General features: G+C 35.7%; 1 protein-coding gene across 2 annotated transcripts in view; it reads left to right on the top strand.

Moving 5' to 3' along the window:
• The window catches only part of ATM (ATM serine/threonine kinase), a 140176-nt gene that overhangs the window by 98661 nt on the left and 27737 nt on the right, over positions 1-13778 (top strand). For both annotated transcript variants that reach the window (XM_060018006.1, XM_060018005.1), the window contains 11 exons: positions 1832-2066; positions 2567-2734; positions 3826-3939; positions 4895-5112; positions 5625-5832; positions 6748-6861; positions 7252-7410; positions 7868-8006; positions 8840-8922; positions 10607-10747; positions 11716-11832. In XM_060018006.1, the coding sequence (XP_059873989.1) occupies positions 1832-2066; positions 2567-2734; positions 3826-3939; positions 4895-5112; positions 5625-5832; positions 6748-6861; positions 7252-7410; positions 7868-8006; positions 8840-8922; positions 10607-10747; positions 11716-11832 (1696 nt within the window). The remainder of the gene's footprint in view (positions 1-1831; positions 2067-2566; positions 2735-3825; positions 3940-4894; positions 5113-5624; positions 5833-6747; positions 6862-7251; positions 7411-7867; positions 8007-8839; positions 8923-10606; positions 10748-11715; positions 11833-13778) is intronic.

Below are 13778 nucleotides of genomic sequence, written 5' to 3'. Positions count from 1 at the left end.
GCTAGGGAGTTATAAGGAAGAAAGGGAAAGTTTGATGAGCTGGTACCAAATACCTATGCTCTAGGACAGCAGTTCGCAAAGTGTGGTGTAGAGATCCTGGTTTTCCCAAGATCCATTCAGGAGTTCATGAAATCAAAACTGTTCTTACAAAATGTTATCTGGTATTTTTGCTCTCATTCTCTCATGAGGTATAGTGAAGTTTTGGTGAGGTATCAGAGAATAGCCACAATTATCTGAAGACTATGAAAATACTCCTCCCTTTTCCAACTATGTATCTGTATGAAGCTAGATTTTCTTCATATACTTCAGCCAAACATCATAGCACAGCAAACCAAATGCAGAAGCAAAGATGAGAATTTAACTGTCTCCATTAAGCCAGACATCAAAGAGGTTTGCATAAATGTGAAACAGTGCTCTTCTCACTAAATTTGTTTTGTTTTGGGAAGGATAGTTATTTTTTTATAAAAAATGTTATTTATGATATATGATATATAGTCGATTTACTAAATAAATTAATACATGTTAGATTTTTCTCAGTTTTAGTTTCTAATAAGGTAAATATTAATAGGTATAATCCAATAAACAAAAGCTCTTTGGGGGTCTTCAATAATTTGTAAGAGTGTAAAGCATTCCTGAGATTAGAAAATTTGAGACCTGCTGCTCTAGGATCATTTTGGGAGGAATTAAAGTTTTGGTTCCTGTGAATTTATGTTACTGTTTCCTTCTTTATCAAGCAACTAAAAGAGCTTTCATTTCCTAGTCATCACCTTATCATCTTAGTCTCCTTGCTTCATCTTAATTTCTCTTCATATAGTAGGCCTAAAGGATTGGACAGTATTGCTTAGTTGAACATCTGGGAAGCACTCTGTTCATATAAACTAATTGTACAATATGCATTTTCTCTTCCTTTAATAAATAGTATCGGTATATGAAACCTTTACCAGGTGCCAGCATTTCCTTCATTGGATTGTTCTTTCTTTAACAGCTGCTATTTTGCATAGAGTCATGCCCTGTGCGTGGCAGGCACAGTAGATAATGAGTTTATTACATTTCCTTGCTGACTGTCCTTTTTACCACAGGGAACATTGGAGCTGGACAAGAGGTATAGATGTTCTGAATGACAGGCCTGATGAATGTGTTCTCATTTCAGAAGAATGTTAGTTTAGAAGTGTTGCTTTTTGTGAGGTTGAAGAGTATTTTTAAGAAAATCTTGAAAGTATCATCTATAAAAATATTAAATCACTATGCTGTATACCTGAAACTAACATAAACAATACTCCAATTTAAACAAAGAAAGGAAAAAATCTTTAAGTGTTCATCATGTGTTGGGTTCTCTGCTGACTGACCCTCAGAGGTCTGACCATATTGTAGGTTTCTAAACTATGGTCCTTATTTTGGATTATTTTAGAAGTTCCAGTCATGTTACTGCAAAAATTCCTTTGTGTCCTGCCCCCCAGGGGTGCTTTGTGACCACCTAGAGGGGTGGGATAGGGAGGATGGGAGGGAGATGTAAGAGGGAGGAGGTATGGGGATATATGTATATGTGTAGCTGATTCACTTTGTTATAAAGCAGAAACTAACACAACATTGTAAAGCAATTATACTCCAATAAAGATGTTAAAAAAAAAAGAGAAAATGTTGGACCAGGTCAAGGGTAGGTAAACTATAGCCCGCGGGCCAAATCTGGCCCACTGCCTGTATTTGTCAATTAAAAAAAAAAAAAAATTCCTTTGTGTTTATTAAATCTTAAGTTTCAGAACCTGCATATTAGCAGGGTTTTTTGTGGTTTTTTTTCATTTCTCTTATGTGAATTCTGTGATTTGGCTTTCAGATCAATAACAGATAGGCAGCCCTCTGAAGTATACATTAAGTGGTGGAAACATTCCCAGCTTCTCAAAGACAGTGATTTTAGTTTTCAGGAGCCTATAATGGCTCTACGCACAGTCATTTTGGAGATCTTGATGGAAAAGGAAATGGAAAACTCGCAAAGAGAGTGTCTTAAGGATATTCTCACCAAGCATCTTGTAGAACTATCTGTATTAGCCCGAACTTTCAAGAACACTCAGGTAATCAGATTTAAGACTATGTCATCTCACCTCTTGACCTTGCCTTTTATTACCCAGAAAATAGAAAGCATAAGTAAAAAAGAAATGTCATTGAGAGACAGAGATTGCTATTAAAACATTGTATAGCATAATTGTTTAAGATTTCCCATTTTGGAATTAGACCTGAGTTTGAGCCTTGAACAAGGTACTCACCGTCTCTAAACCTCAATTGCCTGGTTAAAAAAATGAGAAGCTACCTAACTTACTCATTGTATTTATAACAAGTCAGCAATTTTATATACTGTGTATAAACACACATAATTAGATAGATGTCTTTATATAAAGAGAAAAACAGATAGGCCGACATCGGGCCTGGGGAAGGCAATCAGAGATGCACTTAAGACAGTCCTGACAAATAGTCAAGTCCTCAGTGAATGGTAGTAACTGCTTTTATTAGTAATAGTAGTGGTAGTATTAGTAATAGTAAAAGTATTTATTCTTATTTGTCATTTTCATTTCAGCTTCCTGAAAGGGCAATATTTCAAATTAAACAGTATAATTCAGCTAGTTGTGGAGTCTCTGAGTGGCAGCTGGAGGAAGCACAAGTATTCTGGGCAAAAAAGGAACAGAGTCTTGCCCTGAGTATTCTCAAGCAAATGATCAAGAAGCTGGGTGCCAGTTGTACAGAGGTTCACTTTTTTTCTATTGGCCAAATTCGTATTTTACTGTTATAAGAAAAATGACTGTGCATTAAAATATTTAAAATAAAATTTAAAGTAATTACCAATTTTATTAAAACTTTTATTAAAGCTTTGACCCATGAACAAGAAATTGTTAAAAGGAGTCTTGAAAATTAATATTTGTAAAAGAAGTTTAGAAAGTATTCATTTTTCCTATTTATAGCATTTCTATCAGTCCATCTTGTTGTCGGTTAATCTATCCCAGTGATAAGCCTCAGTTTTTTAAACTTTCTACAGTATGTGGGAAACAAAGATGAAATAGATACTATAAATTTGAAATGACAAAAAAAATGGAAGAGGAAATGCATAAGAGAACAAAACGTTTAGAAAAAAGCAAGTTGGAATAATTGGGTTGCTAATCCAAATACCTTGAAAACATCATGTCTAATATTTTATCTAACATTACCTATATTAGTTATTGTAAACTTGGTTGCTTCTTCAACTCTATCTCCAGCATATGATGGGCAAAGTAGCAGCATTTGTAGGAATCATGAAGTGTTTTAAAGGTTTGGACACAATGATGTCCCTCTGACATAAACCTACTTGGTGAATATCAACTTTTTGTACTTTTGGATAATGGAAACTTATATTACATCCTCCATCACTAGAGAATTCATCATTATACCAAAGCCCTGGGAACTCATATGATATGTTGTTTAAATATTGCTTAACAATGTGGACTCCAGGGAGTTACCTACTCTCTTTGACCTCAGTTGTAGTTTTCTAATTAAGGATAACAATAGTACTTATTTCATAGGGTTCTTTTAAGGATTAAATGAGTTACTATACATAAAGCTGGTAGAAATGCCTAGCATATGAAAGTACTCAATAAATGTGAGTTGCTCTGATAATAGTAATAATAATAAACAGTAGAGAATGATTATTTTATAAACCTACATATTTGGAATTATTAAAATAGTTGTAAGGTAAAAGCAAATGAGGAAAGACATTTTTAACCTGCTTTTTTCCCCCTACGTGGATGATTCTTTTATATAGTCATGATAATGAATTACATTTTAAGATTTTGCTTTCATATACAGAATGATCCCAACCTAAAACTAATATACACAGAATGTCTGAGGGTTTGTGGCACCTGGTTAGCAGAAACTTGCTTAGAAAATCCTGCAGTCATCATGCAGACCTATCTAGAAAAGGTAAGATTTTTGAGCAGCCCTTAAGAGAGTTGTTTAGCTTGAACACATTTGATGTTTTTATTGGGCTCAGATGTATTTCAAAGGCAAATAAAAGCATGACTTCACTTTTCTAAATATTATTACTGTTGTAGCTCTGTATACTCTTCAGGGCAGAATGAAACAATGTTACAAAAGAAGGAGCATGTTTGGAAAGTAAGCCCAAATGTGTCTTCTCTTTACCCCCATCACCAGCTACTCTTTAAACTACTCTGGTTCTAAGCTAAGTTTCTGATAATTTCTCCACTTAACTTATTTGTAAAAATAGGTGATTAAGTAATATGCAAGTCAACCTTTATTATTCATTTGTAGCCCAACACTACAAGTAGGACTGGGACTCCAGTGCTACTACTGCTTTTGACCTTCCTGTTTCTCCCTCTTATTTAGTTTAGCTAATTTTAGAAATAGCTACTTCACTAAATAAATGAACATGAAAAGCATAATATGATTTTTTTTTTTTTTTTTTTTTTTTTTGCGGTACACGGGCCTCTCACTGTTGTGGCCTCTCCCATTGCAGAGCACAGGCTCCAATGCGCAGGCTCAGCGACCATGGCTCACGGGCCCAGCCGCTCCGTAGCATGTGGGATCTCCCAGACCGGGGCACGAACCCGTGTCCCCCTGTATCGGCAGGCGGACTCTCAACCACTGCGCCACCAGGGAAGCCCCCCATAATATGATTTTTAAAAACTTTTATAGAGCTTTTTGTTTTTGCACTGTTCTTTGCAAATATTAGCTATTTTGGTTATTTCTGCCATGTCAAAGTTGTTTTGCAAAGTCAAGAAAATACTGTACTTCATATAATTTAGCTTATATACATATATATAAATTAAACTTTAGTGTGGATATTTCTTTGATCTGAGTAATTCTTTAGATGTATTTAGTATCTGTAAATATATAAATGTATTGTTTTTTCTTGAAGGCAGTGGAAGTTGCTGGAAATTATGATGGAGAAAGCAATGATGGGCTCAGAAATGGAAAAATGAAGGCATTTCTCTCATTAGCACGGTTCTCAGATACTCAGTACCAAAGAATTGAAAACTACATGAAATCGTCAGAATTTGAAAACAAGCAAGCTCTCCTGAAAAGAGCTAAAGAGGAAGTTGGCCTTCTTAGGGAACATAAAATTCAGACCAACAGGTAACTAGGGGTCTACAAGTGACACGATATACAGATATACAGTATATATACAGGTATAGAGAACCAGATAAGAATTCATGCTCTGGTTCTAAGCTAATTGTAAAGTATATTGATGTTAGCTTCTTGTTTTGCTTTTTTTAGTTTGTTTGTTGGTATCACAGTTGAAGAAGAGATAGGTGTTGAAATTAAATAGGAGTTACCTATTTTGATGTCATTAAATCCTTTATTCAAACCTGCTTTTGGTCAATATATTTTAGTGTAAGTAGAGAATAACATTCACGAAATACCTTGGATAGAGTCCACTTTGTCTTTGGTTGCCTAAGATAGCTTTTGAGTTGCACAAACTTACTTTAAGACAAAACTAAGTTTGTTCCCCTTTATAATTCTTAGAATTTTGCTTTTTCTCCTAAGGTGGACACCAGATTTTTTATTTACTTTGTATATCTTATATGATGTTGTAGTTCTATAAAATTTGATGGCTTTTGTGTTTTGCTTTAATTATCCAATGTAAGGTACACAGTAAAGGTTCAGCGAGAGCTGGAGTTGGATGAATGTGCACTCCATGCATTGAAAGAAGATCGTAAACGTTTCTTATGTAAGGCAGTTGAAAATTACATCAATTGCTTATTAAGTGGAGAAGGGCATGATACGTGGATATTCCGTCTTTGTTCCCTCTGGCTTGAAAATTCTGGAGTTTCTGAAGTCAATGGCATGATGAAGGCAAGTGTTCTTTTTCAACCCAATATTCTAGCCTGTGCTTTAAAAGTTTAGACATAAGCCCCTCAATGTCATGGATTTTGTATACTTTGTATCCTTGGCACTTGGTTCAGGGCTCTACACGTAGGTACTTAATTAGCTCTAATGATGTAGGTTTATGTGGCTATGAGAGAATTTAGGTCAGTCTTTTCCTATATCTTTGCAATCACCATAGGAAAGTACTCAGAATGCTAGACTGGGAGATTTAGAAAGCAATTAAAAATGATGTGATCACAGGTTGGGTATTTTTCCCCTGCTTTAATTCTTTTCTGGGATTTTTTATGGTAAATTATTTTTGTAAATGGAAAAAAAGATTTTAAGAAAACATTAAAGTGGCAGTATTTTGTAAATTTTTATTTAAAAAATCTTAGGTTTTATTGATGACACCTAATATTAAAGTTATGTTGGCAAGGTATATATTGGCAATCAGTTTGAAGCTTAGAAGTAAAATGGTTCTTCTGGCTGAAGAGAATGATACAACCAACCTCTGCTACTAATGTACATTAAATCCTGTTACTTTTAGCATGTAGGGAAAAATAGTTATTCCCTGTTATTCACACTGACTTCTCAGGAGTCAAGATTACAATAGTCCTTAGATCCACATTTGTTCTCCTTGGATTCACTGGAATATGAGCAGTGCCAAGTATTCCAGTTCTGAATACAGTTTGATTTAGGTTCAAATATTATGACTGACCAGTGAATCAATCTAGACTTTAAGATAAATGATAAGTAAAAATATGTGATTAGTGAAATTTTATTTAATATCTGCTAGATGATTATACTAGTAGAGGAGCATTTTCTTAGAATAATTTATTTGCTTAGTTGTGAGACTATTTGACATGCATTGTTTTTTTAATTTTGTGTTCTTTTTAATGGTAGAGAGATGGAATGAAGATTCCATCATATAAATTTTTGCCTCTTATGTACCAATTGGCTGCTAGAATGGGGACTAAGATGATGGGAGGCCTAGGATTTCATGAAGTCCTCAATAATGTAAGTAAACCTGAAAATCAAACCACAGTTGCTTTTCTTTTATATTATTATATACTACTGTTCCACTCCAGGAAGTGGCAATACAAAAAAAGTTTAGTCACTCATATTTATTATGCTATATATATATATATATATATATATATATATAAGGGCAAGAATAAAGATTCCCTTTTGTCTCCTCTCATGCTCCACATAAGTTACTCAATTTCTTTCTCTTTCTTATTCCTCATGTACTTCTGTCTCTCTCTCTCTCATACATACCCATACTCACACAGTCCACCCACGGCAGCATCTAGTACAGTAACACATATCTTAATGTTAAGCAAAATTTAAAAGGATTTTCTTTTTTTTTGGTTTCCATAAAACTAACAGTTCTTAATTTTATGACAGCTCATCTCTAGAATTTCAATGGATCACCCTCATCATACTTTGTTTATTATACTGGCTTTAGCAAATGCAAACAAAGATGAATTTTTGACCAAACCAGAGGCAGCAAGAAGGAGTAGAATAACTAAAAATGCACCTAAACAAAGCTCTCAGCTTGATGAGGTATCTGGATTGAACATGCATACCTTTTTGAATTGTAATATTCATTTTTTCCCAAAATATTCCTTTCTTAAGTCTCAGGAATTCTAGGAGTGTGTGTTCTTGACAGTATTCAGATTGTAAATCCTTTGTTATTGTGATGCTACCTAAAATTGGTTGAAAACTCCTGAATATTTCTCAAAGCATAAGAAATACCAAAAGTATTTTTACCTTTTTTCCTCAGAGCAATGAGCAAAGAAAAAATAAATTTTACAAGGCACCCAAGTCATTTACTCTTGAGATTATTATATCTTTGATGTATTTCATTCATAATAAGATGACTTGGTCTCTGAGGGATTATAGTCCTTCCATTGTCTAGCTTTGTGCATAAATTACTTTTCCTTTTGTTATTATAACTCTGAAAAGTTTAAGTCTTGGGTATTTGCTTATGTAATATTTTTTGTTTGTTTTTTATTAATAGGATCGAACCGAGGCTGCAAACAAAATAATACGTACTATGAGAAGCAGGAGACCTCAGATGGTCAGAAGTGTTGAGGCACTTTGTGATGCTTACATTATACTAGCAAATTTAGATGCCACTCAGTGGAAGGCTCAGAGAAGTATGCAGTTTGAAAGAATGAGTGTTGCCTTCTTGCTGTGTTATTCTCTGTAGGGATGTATTAATTATAGAGCTTAATAATGTAAATCTGTTCAACTCACACACATTAATTATAGATGTGAATGTCCTGATGATTACAACTTACACATGATTCAAAACTTAATTTTTGTATAATAGCTTCAACACCCCTCCAGTCACTTTTTTACTTAATATCTTTTTGTGGAACTGATAATAGGTGACTGCACTCTAGGACTTAAAAATGGGAAGACCTTATCATTTTCTCCATTATTCTTCTTGCTGTGTCTATTTAAATAATTATAAGCTGCTATAATATTTGGTTATTTGTATCTCTCTCCCCATACTTTAATAATTGTATTCTTTTTTCTGTTCAGAATCATATCTTCACATTTAAATTTGTATTATTTTAAAATAAGAATGAGGCTTCTCATAGTGTTCCTCTCTAAGCAAACAAAGACTATTGTCATGTCCTTTAGTCAGATTTAATAGTAATATGACAGGAGTACATTATCTATGTGCTATTTACACTGTATATAATTATCTTAAGTTGCTCGATTTGACCCCTCAGGTAAATCTGGTCTAGTTACCAGCGCCAGGTAACCTGCAAATTCATTTGTAAGCCATGTTAACCATTGTTATGCCCTGACCTTGAGTGGCATTGTGTCCTGAGCCCTTGGTCTTCATTTCTAAATCAGGGCCTGAACCACAGATTAGCCACAGTTTGGGTTTATGGTACATGCTGAATTCTCCTGCTTTACCTTCAGTACTATTCCTCAATTTGCAGTTGTCACTGAAACCTCTTTATTTTAAATACAGAAGGCATAAGTATTCCGGCAGACCAGCCCATTATCAAACTTAAAAATTTAGAAGATGTTGTTGTTCCTACTATGGAAATTAAGGTAATCTACCATTAACTGTTTTGATTATTTTTTAATTAAATAATTTATTTATTTTTTGACTGTGTTGGGTCTTCGTTTCTGTGCGAGGGCTTTCTCTAGTTGCGGCAAGTGGGGGCCACTCTTCATCGCGGTGCGCGGGCCTCTCACTATCGCGGCCTCTCTTGTTGCGGAGCACAGGCTCCAGACGCGCAGGCTCAGTAATTGTGGCTCACGGGCCTAGTTGCTCCGCGGCACGTGGGATCCTCCCAGACCAGGGCTCGAACCCGTGTCCCCTGCATTGGCAGGCAGACCCTCAACCACTGTGCCACCAGGGAAGCCCCTGATTTTTTAATTAAGCTAAATTACTCTTTAGTAGGTTAAACCATTTGAAATAGCCTTTTTTTGTAGGTCAAAATTGGTTAAATATTGGCAGTTTCACTTGTTTCAACCTATAGTTTGTTTTGTTTTTAATATTTATTTATTTGGTTGCATCAGGTCTTAGTTGTGGCATGCGGGATCTTTCTTTGTGGCACGCAGGCTCTTAATTGCGGAGTGTGGGCTTCTCTCTAGTCCCGGTGCACAGGCTCTCTAGTTGTGGCACGCAGACTCTAGAGTGTGCGGGCTTAGTTGCCCCATGGCATGTGGGATCTTAGTTCCCCAATCAAGGATCGAACCCACATCCCCTGCATTGGAAGGTGGATTCTCAGCCACTGGACCACAGGGGAGTCCTCAGCCTATAGTTTTTTTTCTTTATTGGATTCCCTTTGCCCAAGAATTAAAATATACAAAGTCCTCTCCTGCTTTCTTTTCTTTTGCCTTCATTTTTACAGCTTTCATCTTTCTTATGAAGAAGTCTATAGACTTATTTTTATTGGCCAGAAGAAGGAAAGATTTCATGTGTTTATGCCAAAATTAAGTTTTAACTGAGCAAGAAAGTCCCTAATTGTTTTATACTGGTTTTAAAAATTCTGTATGCATTAGAATGTATTGACTGTGATGTATTACGGTATTAAATAATACAATATGTATTACAATATTAAATTGACTATAATATACATGACACTTTCGGCTATGTCCTGATGGTCTTTTATTGTTAGAAGTATGGTGTTGCCAGGGATATATGTAATGATAAAGGTTACAGTTTAGAAAATGATCATTTTAACTACATTGTAAAATCTCTCCTTTGAGTTTGTAGTTTAGTGTTTAATATCTGTAGTTGTTTGATTTGCAATGTAGCTTCATCATGTGGATTAACCTATCAGCAAATTATTTAGCTGAATATTTCCTGAAAATGCCAGATTTAGCAATTACAACCAAGAAAACTCCTCTCCATATTTTTCTAAAATTTACCTTGTTTTTGTGAGGAGATGACTTAATTTATACAGATGACTTAACATATACAGGTCAGTGGCAAGACCTGAACCAGGGTTTTTCAGTAGTTTTTCAGTAACACTATTCTAACTTTGTATGCCCTACTTTTATTAAGAGATGTTTAGGGAGGTAAATTTTATCTATGGCAGTTTTTAAAGCCTTTCCAATGTCAGATCTTCTTTCTTTCATTTATAAAGTTACCACTTCAGTTCTTAACCAACAGCACATTGTCATTCATTCCTCTGTTTAATATTAAAATTGTCATTTATAATTCATTTTTCTTTAAATGCAAATTGTGTATCTGAGCTATTGTCATATTTATACATTTTATTAGGTGGACCCCACGGGGGAATATGGAAATCTGGTGACTATACAGTCATTTAAAGCAGAATTTCGTTTAGCAGGAGGTTTAAATTTACCAAAAATAATAGATTGTTTGGGTTCTGATGGCAAGGAAAGGAGACAGCTTGTCAAGGTGAGATTTTCCTTTTGTTTTTAATGAAAAAAGTCAAATAGAAAACTTTAGTTGATATTTTCTTCCTACTTTGGGTCTTTATTTTTTTATTGTTTTTTGCGGTATGCGGGCCTCTCACCGCTGCAGCCCCTCCCATTGTGGAGCACAGGCTCTGGGCGCGCAGGCCCAGTGGCCATGGCCCACGGGTCCAGCCACTCCGAGGCACGTGGGATCATCCCGGACCGGGGCACGAACCCATGTCCCCTGCATCGGCAGGCGGACTCTCAGCCACTGCACCACCAGGGAAGCCCTGGGTCTTTATTTTTATTCTGAATAAGGAAAACATAAACTAGAAATATATTGTTTTCTAGAAGCAGAATGCTTTTCCTCATTTTTTTGTCTCTCTGAAAGACCAGCCTTATTATAATAGTTGGTTGAAGTAAAAGAATACTTTTAACATGTACAGACATGATGAGATTAACAATCAACCTGCTTGTTATGGGAAAAAAGATTTCTGGTGAGTGTAGCTTATTTTTTTGAATAGTTCAAGTTGAAGGCCCTTGCCTCAATATCCTGAGTCTGGCACTGTGCTAAGTGCTATTAAATGTATCAGAAAGCAACAGCATTCCTCCCTTACTCTGCTCTTAAGCTCTTTGGGCCTTGCTGGGAAGTAGTAGAGGAACAACAGTGCTCTTCTACACTTGTATTTTACAGTGTGCCCTCAAGTGGAGGGATTCCAATTATTTTAATTACAAAAGCAGCAAGTGGGGGAAAACTTCTTATTTCTAAATTGGTCTGCCTACCCAGTGGTATAGCTTATTCTAAATGAAAGAATAGTATTAGGTCTTAATTATTTAAGAGACTATTATGAGGAGCACAATCCTCGGATTGATTTCTAAGTTCCCTTTGGCTGTCCTCGGATGACTCTTCGTGTGATTTTATAATAAAATGAACTACACTTAGTTATTTGTGTTTTGATTATTCTGAAGGGCCGCGATGACCTGAGACAAGATGCTGTCATGCAGCAGGTTTTCCAGATGTGTAATACATTGCTGCAGAGAAATACTGAAACCAGGAAGAGGAAGTTGACTATCTGTACCTATAAGGTAACTAGTTTATACTTCTGCTTCATTAAGGACATGTAAAAGACACCATTATTCAGGCAGGGGTCAGCAAGCGTTTTCTGTAAATTTTGGAGATTAATCCTTTGTCAGTTGCTTCATTTGCAAATATTTTCTCCCATTCTGAGGGTTGTCTTTTGGTCTTGTTTATGGTTTCCTTTGCTGTGCAAAAGCTTCTAAGTTTCATTAGGTCCCATTGTTTATTTTTGTTTTTATTTCCATTTCTCTAGGAGGTGAGTCAAAAAGGATCTTGCTGTGATTTATGTCATAGAGTGTTCTGCCTATGTTTTCCTCTAAGAGTTTGATAGTTTCTGGCCTTACATTTAGGCCTTTAATCCATTTTGAGCTTATTTTTGTGCATGGTGTTAGGGAGTGATCTAATCTCATACTTTTACATGTACCTGTCCAGTTTTCCCACCACCACTTATTGAAGAGGCTGTCCTTTCTCCACTGTACATTCCTGCCTCCTTTATCAAAGATAAGGTGACCATATGTGCGTGGGTTTATCTCTGGGCTTTCTATCCTGATCCATTGATCTATCTTTCTGTTTTTGTGCCAGTACCATACTGTCTTGATTACTGTAGCTTTGTAGTATAGTCTGAGGTCAGGGAGCCTGATTCCTCCAGCTCCATTTTTCGTTCTCAAGATTGCTTTAGCTATTCGGAGTCCTTTGTGTTTCCATACAAATTGTGAAATTTTTTGTTCTAGTTCTGTGAAAAATGCCAGTGATAGTTTGATAGGGATTGCATTGAATCTGTAGATTGCTTTGGGTAGTAGAGTCATTTTCACAATGTTCATTCTTCCAATCCAAGAACATGGTATGTCTCTCCATCTAGTTATATCATCTTTAATTTCTTTCATCAGTGTCTTATAATTTTCTGCATACAGGTCTTTTGTCTCCTTAGGTAGATTTATTCCTAGATATTGTATTCTTTTTGTTGCAAATGGGAGTGTTTTCTTGATTTCACTTTCAGATTTTTCATCATTAGTGTATAGGAATGCCAGAGATTTCTGTGCATTAATTTTGTATCCTGCTACTTTACCAAATTCATTGATTAGCTCTAGTAGTTTTCTGGTAGCATCTTTAGGATTCTCTATGTATAGTATCATGTCATCTGCAAACAGTGACAGCTTTACTTCTTCTTCTCCGATTTGGATTCCTTTTCTTCTCTGATTGCTGTGGCTAAAACTTCCAAAACTATGTTGAATAAGAGTGGTGAGAGTGGGCAACCTTGTCTTCTTCCTGATCTTAGTGGGAATGCTTTCAGTTATTCACCATTGAGGATGATGTTGGCTGTGGGTTTGTCATATATGGCCTTTATTATGTTGAGGAAAGTTCCCTCTATGCCTACTTTCTGCAGGATTTTTATCATAAATGGGTGTTGAATTTTGTTGAAAGCTTGCTCTGCATCTATTCAGATGATCATATGGTTTTTCTCCTTCAGTTTCTTAATATTGTTTATCACATTGATTGATTTGCGTATATTGAAGAATCCTTGCATTCCTGGAATAAACCCCACTTAATCATGGTGTAGGATCCTTTTAATGTGCTGTTGGATTCTGTTTGCTAGTATTTTGTGGAGGATTTTTGCATCTATGTTCATCAGTATATTGGCCTGTAGTTTTCTTTCTTTGTGACATCTTTGTCTGGTTTTGGTGTCAGGGTGATGGTGGTCTCGTAGAATGAGTTTGGGAGTGTTCCTCCCTCTGCTATACTTTGGAAGAGTTTGAGAAGGATAGGTGTTAGCTCTTCTCTAAATGTTTAATAGAATTCGCCTGTGAAGCCATCTGGTCCTGGGCTTTTGTTTGTTGGAAAATTTTTAATCACAGTTTCAATTTCAGTGCTTGTGATTGGTCTGTTTATATTTTCTATTTCTTCCTGATTCAGTCTCGGCAGGTTGTGCATTTCTAAGAATTTGTCCCTTTCTTCC

This window comes from Delphinus delphis, chromosome 8, assembly GCF_949987515.2.
Source record: "Delphinus delphis chromosome 8, mDelDel1.2, whole genome shotgun sequence".
Taxonomy (NCBI): domain Eukaryota; kingdom Metazoa; phylum Chordata; class Mammalia; order Artiodactyla; family Delphinidae; genus Delphinus; species Delphinus delphis.
Note: the sequence above shows the minus strand (reverse complement) of the source record. Positions and strands in the feature narration are given on the sequence as shown.